This window comes from Xyrauchen texanus, chromosome 3 (assembly GCF_025860055.1).
Source record: "Xyrauchen texanus isolate HMW12.3.18 chromosome 3, RBS_HiC_50CHRs, whole genome shotgun sequence".
Lineage (NCBI taxonomy): Eukaryota > Metazoa > Chordata > Actinopteri > Cypriniformes > Catostomidae > Xyrauchen > Xyrauchen texanus.
The window spans coordinates 27,059,284-27,081,974 of record NC_068278.1 but is presented as its reverse complement, the minus strand read 5'-3'; the positions used below and the strand labels follow the sequence as shown (position 1 = coordinate 27,081,974).

General features: G+C 39.1%; 1 protein-coding gene across 5 annotated transcripts in view; it reads right to left on the bottom strand.

Annotated features, from left to right (window-relative positions):
* The window catches only part of atxn2 (ataxin 2), a 42,663-nt gene extending 20,278 nt beyond the window's left edge, over positions 1–22,385 (bottom strand). For all 5 annotated transcript variants that reach the window (XM_052098166.1, XM_052098175.1, XM_052098184.1 and 2 more), the window contains exons 1-7: positions 21,895–22,385; positions 12,803–12,836; positions 12,604–12,663; positions 12,384–12,455; positions 11,917–12,067; positions 6,720–6,734; positions 956–1,080 (exon numbers count right to left, since the gene is read on the bottom strand). In XM_052098166.1, the coding sequence (XP_051954126.1) occupies positions 956–1,080; positions 6,720–6,734; positions 11,917–12,067; positions 12,384–12,455; positions 12,604–12,663; positions 12,803–12,836; positions 21,895–22,013 (576 nt within the window). In that variant the 5' untranslated portion in view covers positions 22,014–22,385. The remainder of the gene's footprint in view (positions 1–955; positions 1,081–6,719; positions 6,735–11,916; positions 12,068–12,383; positions 12,456–12,603; positions 12,664–12,802; positions 12,837–21,894) is intronic.
* Between the last annotated feature and the right edge of the window lie 306 nt (positions 22,386–22,691).

The window sequence follows — 22,691 nt, the reverse complement described above, 5'->3', positions numbered from 1 at the left end:
TGCTCTGTGCATTTACACAGAACGAACTGAATGTTCAGGGATGGTGATCAGCTGTTTGTATTTTTTGTGAAACTGCATATGGGGAAGCTGATCACCAAACAACCGTTAACGCACTGGATAGAAGCCATTTCCATTATATATTCCAGTCAAGGTCTTCTGGGCCCGACTGGTTTGCATGCACATTAAACAAGGGGAATGTCTACATTGTGGGCTCTCTTCAGAGTGGTTAAAATACACGATATTTGTGAAGAGGCGAGCTGGTCTTCACCAAACACATTTGCAAGGTTTTATAAATTAGATGTTACAGAACAGAATTTAGCACATTCTGTAGCGAGAGTAGGCTCTTGACTCCACCAGGGCTCATCCAGCCCTGGAAAATGTATTTACGGTAGGCAGAAAATTGTAGCAGGCTGTCTGGCATTATAGGAATTAGAATATCCCATAGTGAGACACTGAAACACATGCTTGAAAGAGCTATAGGTTACTTGCATAACCCCAGTTCTCTGATCGCATTAAGTGAGGTGTCTCCCCAGATCACTCTCCTTTCTGTGTGAAGAGAGGAAGAGGTGTGCTTGTTTTGAATGATGTAGTGTCGTTGTTTCAATCCTTTTATACTGGGTATCGGTGCCAATCCCAGACACAAGCATCACGTCTGCCAGCCAATAAGGGTTGGCGTAATGTAATAGGGCTTCATATCCCATAACGAGACACCTCACTTAATGTTACCAGTACCAAAGAACCAGTGTTATGTAAGTAACCTATAGTTTTGTAAAATATAGCTTTCCTGAAAACTTTGCTTAACCATGGTAAAATCATTGTAACCATGGCATTAAGTGGCGTATTGCTTTAAACAACTACAAGTTGTTACTGCTTACTATAATTTTAAAGTGATCATAAGCTTAATCCAATTTAAAGTGGTTACATTATGGCAAGCCTCTACTGATTGTCATCTTACCACATCAGTGTCGAGAGATTCCAGACTGCCTGAGACGTGCTGCTCTCCTCCATCCCAGGGTTCCAGATCCTTTTCTTTGTGCTCCCCATTCAGTCGAGCACTGACTGCACTGTCTGTGAAGTTATCTACCCCACACAAACAAACAGGTTTCATTTCACTTACTGTACATCATGATGCAAAACCAAACATATGCATACAGAAGTGAAAAATATGATGAAGACACAATCAAGTGGAAGAGAGTGATGTTGATTTAAAATGGGCACAAACAGTAGGAGTAGCGAGGATCTCAAATAAAGGCATATGACAGCAATCTTGTATTTGGGTTCAGCACACACACAAACACTAATTTCAAAAGGCCATGTTCTCGGAAAACAGGGAGGAGCTGCATTTCTTTTTTCCTGACAACTTATTCAGTTTATTATAGAAGAATGAAGCTCTTGTAGCAATAGCCATAGAACCTATGGGAAATGATTCCTGTATATTAGTGCTGCACGATTAATCATATAGCAATCGCGATGTCAGCCTGTGTGATTATATGACGGCAAATGCTGCAATTTGATTAAATAAATAAGTGCATGTGTGGACGTGACAGCCCATTCTCTCTGAGAGCTGTTTGCCCATTTTCTACACCTCTAATAAAAAGATGACCAGTCAGTCTCAGTTTAGGGAGTGGCACGTGTGGTCATGTCATGTGAGTTTCCGGTGTGCAGCGTGGAAATCAGGTGAAGATGGATGCCGTGCAGACAGACACTGAACTGGTGGTCAGAAAAAATAACACAGAAACACAGATTGGCGATATGTCTTTATTTCATCAATAATTAAAAGTTAATATAATACAGGAAATGAAATGAGCTCAAACTCCAAAACTGTCATTCTCTGTGCGGTCAAAGCTGCTTCAACCAGTCGCGGAAGAGACCCAATTTGAGCGGGAGAGATTTAAAGTTCCGCCGTCTGATGTGCACTCTAACACAGAGACGCTCGTCTCTCACCACCGCTGTCTGCATCTCGCAACATCATCATCATAAGATCAATCTTATGTGAAAAATAACACTAAAATTACAACAATAAAATGTGTGTGTGTGTGTGTGTATATATATATATATATATATATATACACACACACACATTTTATTGTTGTTGTAATTTTAGTGTTATTTTTATATATATGTGTGGTTTGATTGAGTGAACCACACTTTTAAATCCAGTTTCCTTTTCAAAAGAGTTTATACAAAGTTTGTTACATCCTGCTTAAATGTCCGTTTGTTTGGACAATCTTATTTTCGTGAAAATTCGTATGTTCTTATTTTATTTAGGTGTAATATTGAGAAAATAACAAGTTTGCAGTAATGCAAAGATATTATTTCTTTTAGTAAAAATATTATTTTAATTTGAAAGCACGGTTCATTTATAGTGTTTTTTTTTTTTGCTAGTTTGTATGTTTGAGTTCAGAAATACACATTTCAGCATTATCAGTAATCTATTTGTGCATTTTCCTTGATAACCAATCAAGTTGACTCATGATACCATTTATTTATTATATCGCAATATTAAACTCAATCGCAATATGACATTTTCCCCAAATCGTGCAGCCCTACTCTATATCAAGGCAGTAGGGTTGCTCCGATACCAACATTTTGGATTCGGAACAATACAAGCCCTGGTTCCCCTTAATCAACACTAAATCGATACTATAATCAACAAATGAAAAGCCTCAGATTTTTTATGAAATGACATAGAAAATGACTTGATTAAAAGAACTGCATAATCGCACAAACTCACAAATACAAATTATGCATTTTCAGTTTTAATTTTTCAGGATTCCATGTTAAAATGTTATGATCAACTGGTGTTTAATCAAATCGATACATACAGATTTAATCAAATAATAAAAAAAATGTGTAATATATATATATATATATATATATATACATATACACACACACACACACACACTCACCTAAAGGATTATTAGGAACACCATACTAATACTGTCTTTGACCCCTTTCACCTTCAGAACTGCCTTAATTCTACATGGCATTGATTCAACAAGGTGCTGAAAGCATTCTTTAGAAATGTTGGCCCATATTGATAGGATAGCATCTTGCAGTTGATGGAGATTTGTGGGATGCACATCCAGGGCACGAAGCTCCCGTTCCACCACATCCCAAAGATGCTCTATTGGGTTGAGATCTGATGACTGTGGGGGCCATTTTAGTACAGTGAACTCATTGTCATGTTCAAGAAACCAATTTGAAATGATTCGAGCTTTGTGACATGGTGCATTATCCTGCTGGAAGTAGCCATCAGAGGATGGGTACATGGTGGCCATAAAGGGATGGACATGGTCAGAAACAATGCTCAGGTAGGCCTTGGCATTTAAACGATGCCCAATTGGCACTAAGGGGCCTAAAGTGTGCCAAGAAAACATCCCCACACCATTACACCACCACCACCAGCCTGCACAGTGGTAACAAGGCATGATGGATCCATGTTCTCATTCTGTTTACGCTAAATTCTGACTCTACCATCTGAATGTCTCAACAGAAATCGAGACTCATCAGACCAGGCAACATTTTTCCAGTCTTCAACTGTCCAATTTTGGTGAGCTCTTGCAAATTGTAGCCTCTTTTTCCTATTTGCAGTGGAGATGAGTGGTACCCGGTGGGGTCTTCTGCTGTTGTAGCCCATCCGCCTCAAGGTTGTGCGTGTTGTGGCTTCACAAATGCTTTGCTGCATACCTCGGTTGTAACGAGTGGTTATTTCAGGCAAAGTTGCTCTTCTATCAGCTTGAATCAGTCGGCCCATTCTCCTCTGACCTCTAGCATCAACAAGGCATTTTCGCCCACAGGACTGCCGCATACTGGATGTTTTTTCCTTTTCTCACCATTCTTTGTAAACCCTAGAAATGGTTGTGCGTGAAAATCCCAGTAACTGAGCAGATTGTGAAATACTCAGACCGGCCCGTCTGGCACCAACAACCATGCCACGCTCAAAATTGCTTAAATCACCTTTCTTTCCCATTCTGACATTCAGTTTGGAGTTCAGGAGATTGTCTTGACCAGGACCACACCCCTAAATGCACTGAAGCAACTGCCATGTGATTGGTTGTTTAGATAATTGCATTAATGAAAAATTGAACAGGTGTTCCTAATAATCCTTTAGGTGAGTGTGTATATATAAGATATATTTATTCAAACAATTGAAAAAAAAAAAAAAAAAGTCTGATTACCTGTGCTGCAAGGCTGCTTGCGTTTGTGATATTTGTTATGAGTATTATTGCTACTTTTTGAATATACAATTTTTATTAAGTAGTTATATTTTAAAAAGTAGTTATATTTTTCTATCTTCAATTTCATGCATCCATTTGAATAGAGCTTTCATGTTAGCAGGATTTTTATTTTGACAGACCTTTGAGTTCTTCCTGTTTTTGATGGGTTTAAAATATCAAGCTTCCAATGAATGCTGGGATAACTCCTGTCACCTCTCGAGCTGAAATCTCCGAGCTGCACCAGAGGAGTTTATTAAAGTGTTAACAGCCGTTTATACTATAAACACACTGCATGAAAATTAAGCACCAGCTGTGTGTGTTTCATTTGTGTGAGAGATTGCGCATGCGTGCGCAAGTTGGTTTTGGTGGTTTATGAGGATTTTTTAGGTTATTACACTAGTTGTTATGAGGGTATTATGATATAAAAGTGGTTTATGAGGACATAACTAGTGTCAATTCAAACGGCTTAAAAAACAAACAAACATACTAACTGTTTTTTTTTTTTTTGTAAATGTAAAAATGCCACAAGGTTTCAGTGCTGCTTAGGTTTAGGGATAAAGTTAAGGTTGGGTGATAGAATAGTACATTTGTACAGGGTAAAAATCATTGTCTATGGACCAAACCACCAATACCAACATACCGAAATTAGCCACAGGATGTTATCGTACTGTAAAACATTTTTTGGTATCGTGATACTTCGTTAGTAACGGTAAACCATGCAACCCTACAAGGCTGACAGGAAACAATACGTTTTAAATGTTTTTCTCAGTGTCAATATCATGGCTAACATTTTATTACACAAAATCATTCAATTCAACAGAAACACTAATCAGAGTGACATTCTTGAGAACATGACCTTCCATGGGTTAAGACAGAGGTTAAGCGTCACAGAGAAATCAAGGGGAAAAACAGTAATACAAAATTAAGAAAGAATCAATACATAAGGGTTTATTAAACATAAAACATCAAGAACCCATGCATTTTAATCAGTTAAGTATTTTCAAAGAATTTAGTTCATACAACTGCATTTCTGGGAAATTAGTTCATTTAATTGATAGAGTAGTGTATGAGTGTATAATTTGTGATTCATTTTTTGCTCTTTTTCAAACTGTTCTTGCATTTAATTTAACTTTGTTCATGTTTTGTAAATTTGTTTTTATGAATGATTGTATTGGGGAAAAGGAGCCTTTCCCCCATAAGCATGCAAAAAAAAGTATAAAAACTAAATCATAACCTGAATCTTGGAGCAAGACATCACACCAAGATTTATTCAAATGAAGCAATGTGCTCATGAAATGAAACAGGCTTCTAATATAACATCATCAGGTTTGTATAAAGTCAATTACAATGTTATAGAAGCTACTTGCAGCCAGCTTTGAGTGGGTTGAGCATTTGTATGCTGCATGTTTGAAGTGGTGAAGTTTTAACACATGAACTACAGAACACAAATGAAGATTTTTAGAAGAATATCTCAGCTCTGTACCTCCATACAATGCAAATGAGTGATGACCAAAACTTTGAAGCTCCAAAAATCACACAAAGTCAGCATAAAAGTAATCCATAAAACTTTGGGTGAGAACAGACAAAAATATAACTCCTTTTTTACTGTACACCTTCCCATTTCAGTCTCTAGGCACGATCATGATTTCAAGCTTGATTACACTTCCTAGTGCTTGACACATGTGCAGAGGGCTAGATAGTGCAATAGGAAGTGTAATTGAGCTTGAAATCATGGCCGCCAATAACATTGCTGATGTCAAGATTTATGGTGGAAAAACAAGTTCTATTTTGGTGTTTTCACCCAAAACCAATTGTATCACTTTCGAAGACATGGATTAAACCACTGGAGTTTTATGGACTACTTCTATGCTGCCTTTGTGCATTTTGGAGCTTCAAAATTTTGGTCACTATTCACTTGCATTGTGTGGACCTACAGAGCTCAGATATTCTTGTGAAAACTCACATTTGTGATCTGCAGAAGAAATAAAGTCATAACCTTTATGCCTTCCCAGATGTGGAGTAAGTGATGAGAGAATTTTCATTTTTGGGTGAACTATCCCTTTAATCTTTGTAGCCATAGTCAAAACATTGTACAAGTTTCCTCATACTGACTAGGGTGAAGTATAACCCACAACTTTCATAAAAACATTTAATAAATCAATTTGGACTAGATATGTTTGTTGCAGATGCAAACTCATGAGTGGTGAAAAAACTCAAAGCTGGTGTTCCAGATGTATAATTTCTGTTGATTTGTTTGTTGCAATTAAAGCTTTAAATGTTTAAACTTAAAGTAACCCTTTCAAGTTATTTTAATAAAGAAAAAGTAGAACATTTTACAGAACTATTTGGCCAAATTAGCTTTCTAAAAAGTGACTTAAGCTGAAAGGTGAGTAGTTTGCATCCCAGTGTAATACTCACCTACTCAAAGAATGCTGCAAGCAATGAAAAAAATATTTTGCACAAAAATAAACTGTGGAGGAAAAAAAGTTGCATTACCTGCATCCGATGAGACTAGATCCATTTAAGAGAAAAGAGACAGAAAGAACAGATCAGTTTGAAACAGTCATTGACCAGATTCAACAATTCCAGTTTTTTCTGCACTTACTAGGACAAAGAAAGGCTGCCAGGGGTTGGACTTTACAAAATGGGGACAAGTTTTTTAATTTTTAGTATGTAACCTGCAAATACAGTTCTTACCAAAAGGACATATAAAACATTTTTCATGCATTATGGTAAGGTTATTCAATTTTCTATCACTGGGACTTAATAACTGTCACAGATTGTGAACCTTTCACACAAGAATATGTCTGAAATGATTATTTCTCCATTCCTGAATGCAGTTTGTAGTAGCATTATAAATATTTAATAACGAGTGATTTGCTTTGCTTATTTTGGATTTGGTGATTTGATTTGTCATCTTTTGTTACTATTTTTTGTTGACGGAAAAATAAATATAGGAACAAAATTGGTTGGTAGAGAAAGAATATACAAACTGCACAATTTTCACTTGAAACACTTACTTGCTATTAACTTCTTGTTTATTTGTTTATTCATTCATTCATTCAAGTAAACAAAAAGTAATAATAATTAATGGACTACAGCAGGCCTTAAAAATGATGTATATCAAGGTTGCTTTGTATGTGTAAGAAGTTGCATTAGACTTGATATTGGACCGATTTGGCTTATGAAACAAACACCATATCCTCTCATCACTGCGAGTCTGTAACTCAACTATAACAGGCTTTACAACATGCAGCCAGTCATGTGTGACCCCCTGATCACCTCTGCAATTCCCATGATGTTAGTGTGTCTCTGGATAACAGGTGAACTTAAGTGTCATGATGCACGTCACTCATTTCTCATTGTAAAAGTAATAGGCTCTAAAATAAAAGCATATAACTGTAATCTTCAGAGGATAGGTATATGCAAACCTTCTGAATGATTCCACTGAACTGGGCAATAAGAAAAGTGATACATATATTGTTCTGCATTAAAAGGTGCTATAAGCAATTTTAGCCATTCTAAAATTTCCACAAGCTGTGCCATTGGATTAGTGCAAAACCCTGCACTGAAAAGGGCTAGGCGATATGTACAAATTAATTTATCGATAATGGCCTTATCGCGATATATACAATTATATCATCAACCCCCTGCCAATGGTTGGTTAATATTTTTGCTTTATTTATTTTGCATTAAAAAATGTATTCATTTTTGACACATGAAAAACATAAAAAGACATTTCTAAATTCAATTTGCATTTTAAACTAAACGAGAAAAGCATTAAAATAGCGAATTTTCACAAATCCAAACATATACCATCTCCAACGGCCTTATTTGCCTCCGTCAATGACAACAGATGGAAAATTACTAATACCCTACACATTAAGAACTAAAGAAAATCATATATGTAAAGACAAATATAATCACAATAAATAAGCCTAATAAATTCCCTTGTGTTCCCAAAATAATGCTGCCAAATGTGTGTTCTTATTGAATATGTTTGTACTGAATTTTGGTAATACAGTTAATGCTGCCTAAAGAAAAGAATATCACAAAATTTTAGGTTCAAGGTGAACGTGTCTTGTATTACTTTGATTTAATCACTTTTGTCTTTGTTTAATTCAAAGCAAACCTGCAAAGTTGCATTCACAATGCATGCTAACCATGTGGAAATATAGCAAATTAAACTCTCAGCACCTCCTGAGATCATTTGCAGCATTCTCTTAGACTACATTATTCTTGCAAACAGTTTTCAGATGAATGAAACAGAGAGAGAAAAAAAAAAAAGTGAGAACTCTTTACATGCACTTGTTCCACATGACAGGCTTGTGCTACATGCCTATAAACAAACAGAGAATCAGACACAAGCATTGACATAATTTCTGTTTTCTGTTCTTAAAAACATTATAAAGTGTGTTTCTTCGAAAAGCTAAAGATAGTCTATGTGACTAACAGCATTTCTAGTCATGTGTCACTCCGAGACGTCTTACAGGTCCCCAACTGTTGCGGGTAGATGAGCAAAATTAACCACACATGAAATGCATTTTGACGAGGAGCTTGCGAAATTAGATTCAGCCACGTCACACCCTAGGCTACTGTTAAATATATTTGGCGAATTCCCAGATTCATGGCTTTGCCATTTCCTGATATTGTCGATCATCGTCTGTCAATGAGTGTTGCAATAGGCATTGCGATATCTGATAACATCATCCTATTGCCCAGACTTAATACCAAATGAGCTTTATTGAGAACAAAATTGTGCAGAAACAGTTGTCAAAAACAACACCAGCAAAATAGCACCAACAACTGTTATGAACAACAAGGCATATAAAATGGCATTAAGTCTCATTAATTTGGTGAAACTACAAAACTATGAGAACGCTCAAAATGATTGACAGGCAGAGAGAGTCATTGACCGTGGCCTGCAGACACATTGTTGCTTGTGTTACAGAGTCTAGAGCGGTCACAGAGTCCAGTGAAATATTGACACTAATTTCACGAATATTTTTCAGGGAGTAGGACAATTTTTCGCATACCTTTCCATGTAAAATAATTGCTTACAGCACCTTTAATTCAACTAAAAAGGAATTCCTGAAAAACTTAAGCAACTGAGGGCTATGAACAGTGGGTTGCACGTTTCAGGATTACGTTATCCAGGTTTCTAGTCAGGACTTTATAGGAGGGGCAAAAAGCAGTTGCACAAGCACTTTCATTCTGTTCTTTGTAATTAATTATCCGCTGACTAATAAAACACATTGTGCATGTAACATATCAGAACATAATCTATTCACATCAGACCTCTGTATCAGGGCTTAAATATGCAACAATTGAAAGGAGACTGCATCACCCTTTCTGCAGCAAAACACATTAGATGTCTCCTCCTCAGTAATAAATAACATCTTGACTTCTCAGTCTAACAAAAAAACATGACCTTGAAGACTTCGAATTTGTAGCATTTTCAAGTCAGAATCACATAATCTTTTTAATACCCGGCTATAAATACAAGCATTTGAATAAATCGAGTTTGCTTTTATGACAGTTAACTGATCTATTTTCCAGCTATTTTGAAATTATTATACTTGACCGATAAAATATGAATTGCGATATGCCTGCCAGTACAGTGTTTCCCAACCGGCAGACTGGTGTGCCGTGATAGATTGTCAGGTGTGCTGTGGAAAATTAGAAACTTCCACGAAATAAATAAATGCATGAAATAAAAAAAAAATTTTCAGGGATCCATACTCCTCACCTTTCGGAGAAATTTGCCATTTTGAAACCATAATCGGTCACTTTTGTGATTGTGAAGAGCAATGATTAATGTGCAGAAGTGAGTGATATTTATACTCAAGTCTTTCACATGACTCGCATCAGCGCTGCAGAATACATTGAAGTCTATGAAGTGAAGTCACTTTACACCAAAGTGTTTTTGACACACACGTTTTTGCTTCACCAACAATATCATTGAGAGTGCTAAGCAACAAGAAATATTTAAAAACTGTCCAAATTTGTAAAGAGACATTGAATGTCTCAATTTCTTTTAATTGAATAACACCTTATCATTTACGAATATCAGAGACCCCAGTTATTGAACTAATTCAAATTCACCAAGAAAATGCTTAGACCTAAAAATAAACAAGTCCTTTTATTACTTTCTGCTATCAAAGCAACTTTTTCTCTCTCTTCCAAATACATGTTTTCAACGTTTATTTTTGCACACTTTCCTCTTTTTTACGTGGCAAACTCGTAAAATCGCCCACAGGCCGAGTGCCAGAGGTAATTACAGCAGTGTTGATGTAGGGCCATATAGTACGATTGCGAGTGTGATATTGCTTATATACAACAGGTCAATGGACAAGTACATTTAAAAAAATTAGGAAAAACCAAGTACGGTCATAAAAATGCATTTGTGCATGGAACTACTTTCTTACGCGACGGATGAGAATCTGCCGTTGCTGGTTCAAAACAAATGATGGGTCCAAACCTCCGTTAGTAATTAAACAAATGTCACTTTGACAGACACTTGTGCTGTTTCTAACAAGTCATTGGATAAACAAGGATAGAAGACTGGATGTGTGTGTGTGTGTGTGTGTGTGTGTGTGTGTGTGTGTGTGAGAGAGAGAGCATGTGCAATCACATGTTGCCACGCCCAATCAGAGATGCTGTCAGCTTTACAGTGGAAAATAGATGTCCAAGCGGGGGTATTCCTCTCTATTTCGCTGTAGCCGGTGCCCAAGAGTCATTCACTATAGAAACAGCGATGTCCTCAGCCATTTTAAACAGTGTATCCAATGTGGAAACTCCGATAAAAGGTAAGCACGTAAGTTCTGTAATAAATCAGTCTGTTGTGTCTCACAGCATGAGCCTTAATCCTTAAGTTGTCCATTTAAAAGCCGTTTAAAGCCATTTCCTAGCTTTGGTAATGTATTAGTAATACGAGCGATCACAGAGTGCTGTTCTATGTAAACAATGACTAACGGATTCACTTTACGTCACCATCTGACTCATATTACGCACAAAAATTATCGTTTGCCACCACCTGCTGGCTTACATATGTAATTTCAAATATAAAGACAGTAACACTTATGCACTACTCTTACACTTCAGTTTAGAACAGCATGAACACAAGCGGAGTGATACACACACACAGTCACACCATCAGTGCTCATGGAACGTCTTTCGTCCTATCAGATTCGGAACTAACTGTGGTATATAAATAAATAAATGCATAATCTGCTATATGCTCGTCCTGTAAGGTCATGATTAAAAATTAAAAGCTATTAAATGTCTTATCATTAAAATCTGAAAATTAAAATGATGAGTAATAATAGATTGTGATGGAATTTTTACGACCCTGTCCGTCAAAATGACGGACGATGAGAAAGTCTAACGCAAGCACTGTATGTGTACAAGTGTGTACGGCCTTGGTACAAGTAAACACGCTACTAAGACTGACAGTAAACATGGACATGTTCTTGAAAAGAATATTGACGATAGTTAGCCTATGTGGGATAGTGGTGTGCCGTAGAATTTTTAAGTCGTAAAAAGTGTGCCGTGGCAGAAAAAAGGTTGGGAAACACTGTGCTAGTAAAACACAATTGGTTTATTTTTTCACAATTTAAAACCTTCAAAGTAACCGATAAACAGGAAGTGGGAAAGAAATTACATTGATAAAAGAGAATAGTGCAGGTCTCACCTTTCTTGCCATAGTTGAGGTCTACATCTTTAAAATGCACCACCACTACATCTGAGGATTTGAATATAATGCTCTCTACAATATCTTCACGGCGAGGCCCAATGCTAGGCTCTACACCCTTTCTGTGTGCTGCATCCAGGACAATATCACACTGCATATGAAGATGCAAAAACAATAAAAGAGAGAAAACAAAAGTTATGAAGAATGTAGGGTAAATGTGACTATGTGCAATGCAGAACAGCTCTATTTCCCTTCTGGAGTTGATCAAAATCTTTAAACTTTTAATAAACGGTGATTCACATGACTCTTTTCCAGAAATGTAGCTTGTTAGTTCTGGTATATAATCAATGTGGCTATATAAAATGTTTGGCCTTTTCACTTCTGTGACTTCTGTGAATTTTTTAATAAAGCTGCACAGTGATTATTTAAATGCATGAGATCAGAGCCACGTAAAATCTTCTCCTCACCTCTGGGCCATAGGTTTTAAAAACCCCTTCATAGATAAGGCCATTTTTGACCTTAAGTTCACATTTGGTTCCCTGTTGTGGGGTGAAACACAAGAATAGAAATACAAGAATCAGAACAGTCTTTAATGTATTACCCATCCATGTAACTAATTGAAAACTGACAGAAACTATATGAACAAAGATGCATTTAATATCTTCAGTCTTGCCAATTTGGACTTACCACAACTGAGGTCAAAACATGAACCATCCTCATGTTTGCATAAACTCCACTGAAGGTCACCTTAAAGACAAATAAAAAAACTAAAAAAAAAAACTTATTTTTGGCTGAAAAGGAGCCATCTAAAAAATAGGCCTCCATTTAAACCAAGGAATGTTTGGAGATAACAAATAAAGGATACTGAAATAAGTGTTTAACTCACTGCCGTGGAGGGTCCTTTGGCATTGTTGCGTCCTCTGTTGGGAAGAAAAGAAAAAGGCATCACTGATAAAAACAATTTTTATTTTTTTATTTTCTCCCCTTTTCTCCCCAATTTGGAATGCCCAATTCTCAATGTGTTCTAAGTCCTTGTGGTGGCATAGTGACTTGCCTCAATCCGAGTGGCCGAAGGACGAACCTCATTTGCCTCCGCATACGAGAAGGTCAATCCACGCATCTTATCATGTGGCTTGTTGAGTGCGTTACCACGGAGACATAGCACATGTGGAGGCTTCACGCTATTCACTGCAGCATCAACTCCCCACGTGCCCCACCGAGAACGAGAACCACATTATAGCGACCACGAGGAGGTTACCTCATGTGACCCTACCCTCCCTAGCAACCGGGCCAATTTGGTTGCTTAGGAGACCTGGCTGGAATCACTCAGCACGCCCCGGAAACTCAAACGCACAAAGAGAAGTGTCCTCCAAAAAAAAAGTCTCACTTTCATGAGCAAGAAATCCTATGATACCAGAGGAGCTATTGATTGCCACTCTGGGTATATGCAATTATATGTGCATTAACAAGAGTGACAGATAATAACATGCTTTATGCAATTTATTGTGCAAAGAAGCTTGTGAAGCTCTTGAACAACAGAAAGACGTAGGCTGAATGAATATTTTACCGAGATGATCTGATTCATAGCCACAGTCATTATACCTTAAACATGCAAGATTGCTTTAGAAGAGCATATAAGAGACTAGAGACTTCTTTTTTTTTTTTTTAAATGGCCAACGCCGATATACATAGAGCAGGGTGGCCGATATATCTCACACAATTTAAAGGGGTCATGTCACGAGTAATATTCTTTTATATTTTGACACATCAAGAAAGAGGTCATTCTACTATAAAAACATACAGTAAATTCCAGAACTCAATCCCCAATGCAATAAAAGCATTTATTGAAACCAAGCTGCCAAACGCACCCTTCTCTACTTCCGCGACTTCCCTACATCACTTGGGGTACTTGTTAATTGAAGACGGCCTCTACAGCAACATCATCAATGCACCCATGGCCCCACCCACTGGTGCTCACATGGCTCGTAAGCAGGACAAAAGGCCCACTGTCTGTTGATTAACTACCCCTTGAACATGAAAGGGGACCCATCTGGATTATTTTGAATTATTTTTGTATACAAACATGTACTACACAGATGTCTTTGACTGTTGTCATCTCTCTGGCACACTTTTAATAGACGCAGGTGTCAAGTTTTAACTTTGAAGAGAAGATGTGGTTTCATGAGCTGCTGTAGCTCCAGTTGTTTTGTTGCTTAAACTGCTCAAACTGTTTATTCACCTATCAGCACTTTTTTTAATTGTTGGTGTATGTAAACATGCATTAGATGGATGTCTTTGACCATTTTGATTTGTTTCCGGCAATGTGCACCTCAGTGCAGAATGATAAACTGGATGTGTGCGTCTTGTGAAGCAGACATAAAACGAAAGAAATGTCAATGAAGGACATGGGGCAGTTAAAAACACTATTGGACCTGATCAAAAACTTATGTAAACAGTTCCATTAATTCATATTTAAAATGTCATGATTGTTTATGTTGCTGACATGCGGTCTACACAGGGCACGTTTTGACGCGACGCAAAGCAACGGCTTGAGGCTGTCTACACCGGGCGCGCCGACATAAACTTTCTGAAATATTTATTTGTTGTTGGCAGTAGTAGCGCAAGCACAAAATGGAACGGGACACCTGTTTGTTTACTGTTGGAGTGATGCGCCGCAATGGACGCTTCCATGGAAGGCAGCATCATTGATTATAGCGTCCGGTGTAGACAGTGTGTGAGTGTTAACCATTGTGCTCGAGATGATTATTGTAATATATTCGGATGCAATGTATTGGATGTGCGTTTTGTAAACTGTGAAATCTACAGTTCTAATGTTTTGGTGCTTGTTTATTCTCTTCCGATTGAGATAAAAAAATGGCTGAATTTGAGGGACTACATGCTGTTAGCCAATCATAACAGAGGGCATTTATATTTAAGTTTAAAGGAGAAGCGGAGGCAAAAATAAAGCTTTTCATAAAGATGGTCAGAGACAGGGTGAAATATTATCATACATTACAAAATAATGACAGTCTGGGTGAAAATTTGTTTTACTAACATTATCATACAAACATTGTCAAAAAAATGAATTCACTTATATTTAGCATAATATTTATTAAATACTTCAGGTGCACAGTAAATATGACATTTACTTATAGCGCACTGTGTCATGCCTGATATGCAAGACATTTTAAATGAGACTGCGAATCAACAGTCTATTATTGTGGTAACACAATGGCACATAACAAAACGACTGTGATTGGTCTAGGGATGCATATGTAGCAAATGTTATTACATTTACATCTGAATGTACAACCGTAGATTTCCTTCTCACATTTCGTAGCAAATACATTTCGAATGGATCACTTGTGTGCCAAATTAACCCACGAGGCGATAACTTTTGGCAGTTGGACCCCCTGAAGGTGTCCTGTGGTATCTGGCACAAAGACATTAGAAGCAGATCCTTCAAGTCCTGTAAATTGCAAGGTGGAGCTGCCATGGATTGGTCTTGTAGAAAATGGGACTCATTTGAACAGCGACCTTCTTCTACTGCTCCAAAGTCAATTTCAGATGCACGTATGCCCAATGTAGTCACTTTCGACATCTGGCCCTAACAATTTGGCCCTTGTCAAAGCCACTCAGGTCTTTACTCCTGCACTCAACACATTGACTACGAGAACTGATTGTTTGCTTACATCTAATCTACCCAGACCTTGATGTGGCCTTGTTAGGAGATGATCAACATTATTCGCTTCACCTGTGAGTGGTCATAATGTTTTGGCTCACTGGTGAACATCTTCTAGTGCTTCATCATGACAGCAATGGCTCAAATGTGAGTGTCACCACCTCATGGACCCACTAAATAGTGCAAATAACTCCAGGCACATGCGCATTCTCAAGACGAGCTGTAAGGTAAATCTGGCTTTTTCGTTAAATGATACAGCACTCTGCTGATGACGAGATTAGCATCATGGGTCCTGTGCATGGACATGTCTCTGACAGCTTCTTCACATGCAAGCAGGTCAGCAAATCGTCCAATGATGCTAATTTAAAAACACCAAATAGCAGCATATTTATCTTCCTCTGCGATATACTGGTCGACCATACAAGAGACCCTGATCTGTTTTATTTCATAGTCATAACACTGCAGAGATCAATGTAAGAGGATAATCTACACATTTACAGGTCTGTAGCTTCTGGGATGAAGGGTGGAAAACATTCCAGTGGCCCACAACAATCGAGGCCCAGAATTCATGGCTATGGCCCTGCAGATCAAAATCAATGAGAAGGTAAAACAAGAATAAGTGCACATGATGCCAATGATTTACAGAATAAGGGCTGTGAATGACAGCACTTTTTCAGCAGCAAGACTACAAATCAAATACTGCATTTAGGGTTATGTGGTATACCGGTACTAACAAAATATCATGATACCAAAACATTTTAAACTGTAAAATATTGGGGGCCTCAGTGAGTAAAGACGCTGACTTCCACCCCTGGATTCGCGAGTTTGAATCCAGGGCGTGCCGAGTGACTCCAGCCAGGTCTCCTAAGCAACTAAATTGGCCCGGTTGCGAGGGAGGGTAGTCACATGGGATAAGATCCTCGTGGTCGCTATAATGTGGTTCTCGTTCTCAGTAGGGTGCAAGGTGAGTTATGCGTGAATGCCACAGAGAATAACATGAACCCACAACATGCGCCATGTCTCTGCAGTAATGCACTCAATGAGCAACATGATAAGACGCATGGATTGACTGTCTCAGACGTGGAGGCAACTGCGATTTCTCCTCTGCCACCCGGATTAAAGAGAGTGATCCAGTTCAAAAGTCATTTGGACACAACTCTCTCAAGCTGGGTTTGATGTTGTTGTTGCGTGCGGTGCAGCAAGCTCATCAGAAACAGAACAGGTGAAAAGTGGCGTGAGACACTCTAAAGATATACTCAATAACTCACAAGATGATATCTTCCGTAACCGTGTATGAACGCACACAACCTGACTGTCGCCAATGGCGACTAGATTATAAATTAGTCGCAATAAATAATTGTCACATTTACAACAAGTTTAGTCGCAGTCTGGAGCCCTGGATGTGGAAGGCCCAGATGTACCACTAAACAAGAGGATAAGTACATCAGAGTCTCTAGTTTGAGAAATAGACACCTCACATGTCCTCAGCTGACAGCTTCATTGAATTCTACCGGCTCAACACCAGTTTCATGTACAACAATAAAGAGAAGACTCAGGGGTGCAGGCCTTATGGGAAGAATTGCAAAGAAAAAGCCACATTTGAAACAGAAATTTAAAAAAAAAAAAAAAGGTTAAAGTGGGCAAAGAAACAGACATTGGAAAACAGATAATTGGAAGAGAATTATGGATCTTAACCCATTGAGCATTTGTGGGATCAGCAAGATTGTGAGGCGCATGAGAAGTGCATGAAATGTCACCCGTGTATCTGGACAAACTGTCAGCTAGAATGCCAAGGATCTGCAAAGCTGTCATTGCTGCACATGGAGGATTTTTTTGATGAGAACTCTTTGAAGTAGTTTACTTTTTTCTAATTGTACTTTTTCCAAGTTATTAATGTTCTGAAAATACATTGTGATCAGTTGAATGCCACTTTGGTGAATAAAAGAACCAATTTCTTTCCATAAGAGAAAAATCTGAACATTATTCCAAACTTTTGACCGCCAGTGTATGTATGTATGTATGTATGTATATATATATATATATATATATATATATATATATATATATTAGTAATATTCTGTTTAAGTGACGAAAAAAAAACGTCTTTTTAAAGATATCATATCGCAAGTGTTCCTGTGCGCGACACATTGCTCCGTCAGACCAACATGAGAACTGCTTTCGCTGTCTGGGGCGCCTACGATGAAGCAGCTCTCATGGGAACAAACTGCCCTCACTGTGAGGACATGAGTCTCAAGAGGCTCTGCTATAGGGTCTCCTTGTTCTGAGGAACGACTCTGCCTCACACGCCACTCTGACAGCTTCCTCTGTTTAAGTCTCGAGGGACCACATGAGGAATCACGGCGGGGCCACGAGGTAGAGATGGAAAAAACCGAGGAGGATCTCACACCGATGCAAGCCCCACGAACCCCTTGATCTTCCTATGCAGCGTCTTCGCCAGAGCAGTACGCATGTGACAACCTACAGCCCTCTAAAGAATGAGCACAGTGTTGTCCTATTTGATGATAATGATGTGTCCCTCGCAGTCTCGAAAGAATGGTCCATGGAAGATGCTGCAGACCCTCCCCCCAATATCATCGATGAGCTTGGCTTTGAGTTATCACCTCCTGACGAGCCGGAATCTTCTCGTCTGACTGAATGATTCCTGCACACCGTCCGCCTCTTCCTATACATTGCTTGAATAGCAGTAGTTGTTGCTCGACGCACACTGAAGCCTGAAAAAGCTCTTTCTTCCTCTACAAACTCACTATGTGATAACCACGGGAGATTGGTGTCTATTGTTTGCTTGCTCGAGCCTTTACACTATTAGCGCTGTACATGGATGCATGACACGCTCGGAGTAAGAAGCTCATTTGTGCATTTTGCGATCGTGTGGTACGCTTCTGGGCATCTCAGAGACAATTCACCCCACACTCCACATAAAATGCTCCCGTCTTATAAACGGCCACCATGGACAGCTCCAAACCTTTATCAGCAGGGTGTGATGTTGGGTCCGGTTTTCTGATGACAAGTGGTGACCACAGATGCGTTCAACACGGGTTGTGGCACACTGTACGATGGACGCCTGCCTTTCATCACTTGGACAGGTGCGATATGAATGTGGCACATCACTTGGAAATGCTAGACATCTTCTTAGCGGTAAAAACTTTACATTCAGTCATTGTGAATCCTCACTTTCTGATTCATTTAGACAATATGTCAATGATATCATAAATAAACCATCAGACTGGCACTCAATCACTACCATGCATGCGCCGACTCCTCTCCCTGTGTTCGACATAGGTCACAGTCCGCTTGAACTGCGGAGCGGACTAGGGATGAAATGGTTACCGGTTTCACGGTAATCCACGCTAAAATTCCCCTACGGTTAGTATTACCGTCCACGTCACATATAAATTATCATTAAAACAGTGCGCGATTATCGTGATTTGTAAAACTCGCAGTAAATGCGGTCCACAAACACGGGCATGCAACATGGTTATTGTTGTTTTTTTAGCGTGAAAACGTGGCGGAAGGCAATAACAGCGCTCAAGAGAATTTCCAACCTTCCAAGAACACCAAATCAGAAGTGTGGACATATTTTGGATTTTTTAAGAATGCTGAGGGAAAATTAGTAGAAGATGGTAACCCTGTCTGCAGAGCTTGCCAGAGGAAAGTTGCTGCAAAACGGGCAATGCGTCCAATCTGGCGAGTCATCTTCGTGACAACATCCATCACTTTATAGTGCATGCAAGGCAAGTTAACTTTTAGCTCAGTGCATGAGTTGGGGAAAAATATGAGGAAATGTAAATAGTTGGACACGATTTTTAATTGGGTTGAAATAATTTCTTATCTCACTTGAAAATAAACGCAAGCTTCTGCAAAGAAAATGTTCCTAACAAGTAAATAGCTTTGAGACAAGACAAACGAACAAGAAAACAAGACAGTAATAAATAACAAATACGTGCGACATTAAAGTGATGTACATTCATACCATCAATCGTCGTACATTCATAAAACAATCTTTCAATACAAATACTGAAGTCCTCCGATTTCATTTTCAATACAATCAATAACTATAACAGAGATGCATGATGGCACCAGTTGTGTTTGTATGATGGTGGCGTAGTGGCTAAAGCACAGGGCTGTTAATCAGAAGGTCGTTGGTTCTATCCCCACAGTCACCACCATTGTGTCCTTGAGCAAGGCACTTAACTCCAGGTTGCTCCGGGGGGACTGTCCCTGTAATAATTGCACTGCAAGTCGCTTTGGATAAAAGTGTCTGCCAAATGCATAAATGTAAATGTAAATGTATGAAAGGAGAGAGCCTGACACGTGAAAGAAGCCAACGTTTCCGGATGAGCGACCAGAATCAAGAATTTCAGAGAGCTATGTAATAACATGTTATGTACTTTAGTCACATATTTTGATAATTTAAACTGTGTAAGTTAATAATAATAATAAAAAATGTAACTACACCAATAATAATAATAATTATTTTTATACTTCATTTGCTATTCCCTTGTTTACTAATTTTATTTGTTGTTGATTTTCAAATATAAAACCTGTTTAAATGATTTCAGTGTGTGTATCAGTACTTTTTGCACATTTTAACAATTCCTTGATAATATTGATAACCGTGATAGTTTTGGTCACGACAATCGTGATATAAAATTTTCACACGTTACATCTCTATAGCGGACATGCTGTCGCACCAGGGGCCGACGGCAGGGGAATGGGGACTTCATTCTCAAATGGTTATGAGGATTTGGGAATGTCCGGCAAAGCAGAAGTCGACCTACAGCTCAATGCCCCTCTTTGGTACCCCTCTAGGAGTGGACGTCTTGGCCCACATGTGGCCGACGACACGTAAATATGCATTTGCCCCCAATGCGTCTCCTCCACGCTGTCATCAGCAAAGTCTAAGAGGACAAGGAAACGGTTATGTTACGCCGAAATGGCCCAAATAACCATGGTTTCCGGAAATGGATATATTAGGTGGCCCTACATGGGAAATACCACCGAGGAGCGATCTGCTCTCTCAAGCGCAGGGCACAACTTTGCATCCCCAGCCGGAGCTGTGGAACCTAAACGTATGGCCCCTGAACAGAGCACAATGAACGAGCCAGAGAAATACCACCGAGGAGTGATCTGCTCTCTCAAGCGCAGGGCACAACTTTGCATCCCCAGCCGGAGCTGTGGAACCTAAACGTATGGCCCCTGAACAGAGCACAATGAACGAGCCAGAGAAATACCACCGAGGAGTGATCTGCTCTCTCAAGCGCAGGGCACAACTTTGCATCCCCAGCCGGAGCTGTGGAACCTAAACGTATGGCCCCTGAACAGAGCACAATGAACGAGCCAGAATTGGCTCTTATGGTAAATGCGCGACTAAAATGTCGGGGCTCAAACCCCATTGCAATCATAAGACTGGCGTTATGATGCAAAGGCTTCAACTAGGTCGTGGAAAAGGAATTTTCCAAAAGCGTTCAGCAATGTCACGTTTCCTTCATCTCAGCGAACCGAGGTTACAAGAGTGACCGGGGCCGACTAACGCCCCCAACACGTATTAACAATCAGTTCACACCCCTTAAAAATACAGAAGTAGGCTAGATGAAAGCCAACAATATGCAATATGGAGAACGACACAAGTTATAGCAAATGATATAACTGGGTATAAATAATGTGACGATCGGCTAAGGATTCCTCTAAATTGTATTTTCAGCAACCCCTAAATGACACCTAGCAACAAACTAAAGTGTCACGCGGATAAAATTGACAGATTAGTAACAGTATGAGCAAATACATATTGGCTAGTTAGCTGACTAAGCTAACAATACAAAGATAAAGTGTATCGCCGCTGATTTATTGACTCGAATAGTCTCTATGTGAATATTATTAAAATGGTAACGACAGAAACCGCATTTGCTTTGTGTGGCAATGCTGGCACAGCCATATTGCACCGGCAAAGAGACACAACTCATCCTGAAGGTGTAGATAACCGGCCCCTCTTTTATATTCAGGAAAAGAATGTCCATTTTCTGTGTGTTTTTATTTTTATACAAATGCAATGAACACAAACCATTTTGTGCGGGAATTAACATATAAATCCCTGCCCTGTGAACTTGGCCTATATCGGCCTACTTGCGCTCAATAATGTACACTGCAACTTCCCAACCTTCATTATTAAGCTACGACACAAGCGCAAGCTTGTCGCATCCCCACATCGCTCCCATGTTGGTAGATGTTCATCTGTCCTCTAAATTAAACCCCTCGTATTTTCTGGTTTGGACACCCACCTGCCTATGTTTTGGCGTCCACCGGCTCCTCCTGCTCCCCCGGTGCCAGAGGCCGCAGCGGCTCCGCTGTTGCTTCCGCCGGGTTTGCGATTACCACCGGCCTGCGGCTTCATGGACATGGTGATCCCATAAACGACAGATTGAGCAGAGTTTTCTGACTGTTTGAAAACCGATACACACCGCGGACGAGTGCGGAATATGGTATTTGACGTGTTAACTGGCAGTCGATCTAGTGACAGCCAACGTGTAAAGCGACTCCTCCTGTTATTCAAGTCCACTACTGCTGCTACTTCTGCTAGCTTTGCTGAATTATTTCCTCCTAAACAGAGACAAATAAGCCTGTTTTGAAACCAACGTGCTGGCGATCTATATGTGTTAGATGTCTACAAAAATAACAACCCAGTCATTTAGATTGTTTTGCTATTTTAAGTGCGATATTAGTAATATACACAGTTCACGCGGGGCTTCAGCACTGACCGATTGACCTAAACAGCCTGAAAAGACACAAAACGTGGCGGAAGGATATAAACACAACCCAGGAATGCGTGTACTCCTTTTTGTAGCTTTTATTTATTTTAAAAGTAAAATGATCACCAGTCGTGTGTATTAATACCTATCGAAGGTTATTTGTTATTAAATTATTAGTGGAGATCAGAGGAATGCGAGTTTAGTGAAACACGACTCCTAAGTAGAGCGCACTACTTGCAGCAAACTGAATGTTATCTCTGAGTGTTTGTGTTAGTAGGCCCGGCGACTGGTATAATTCTGTCAGATTTCATTAACACTTTATAATTTAA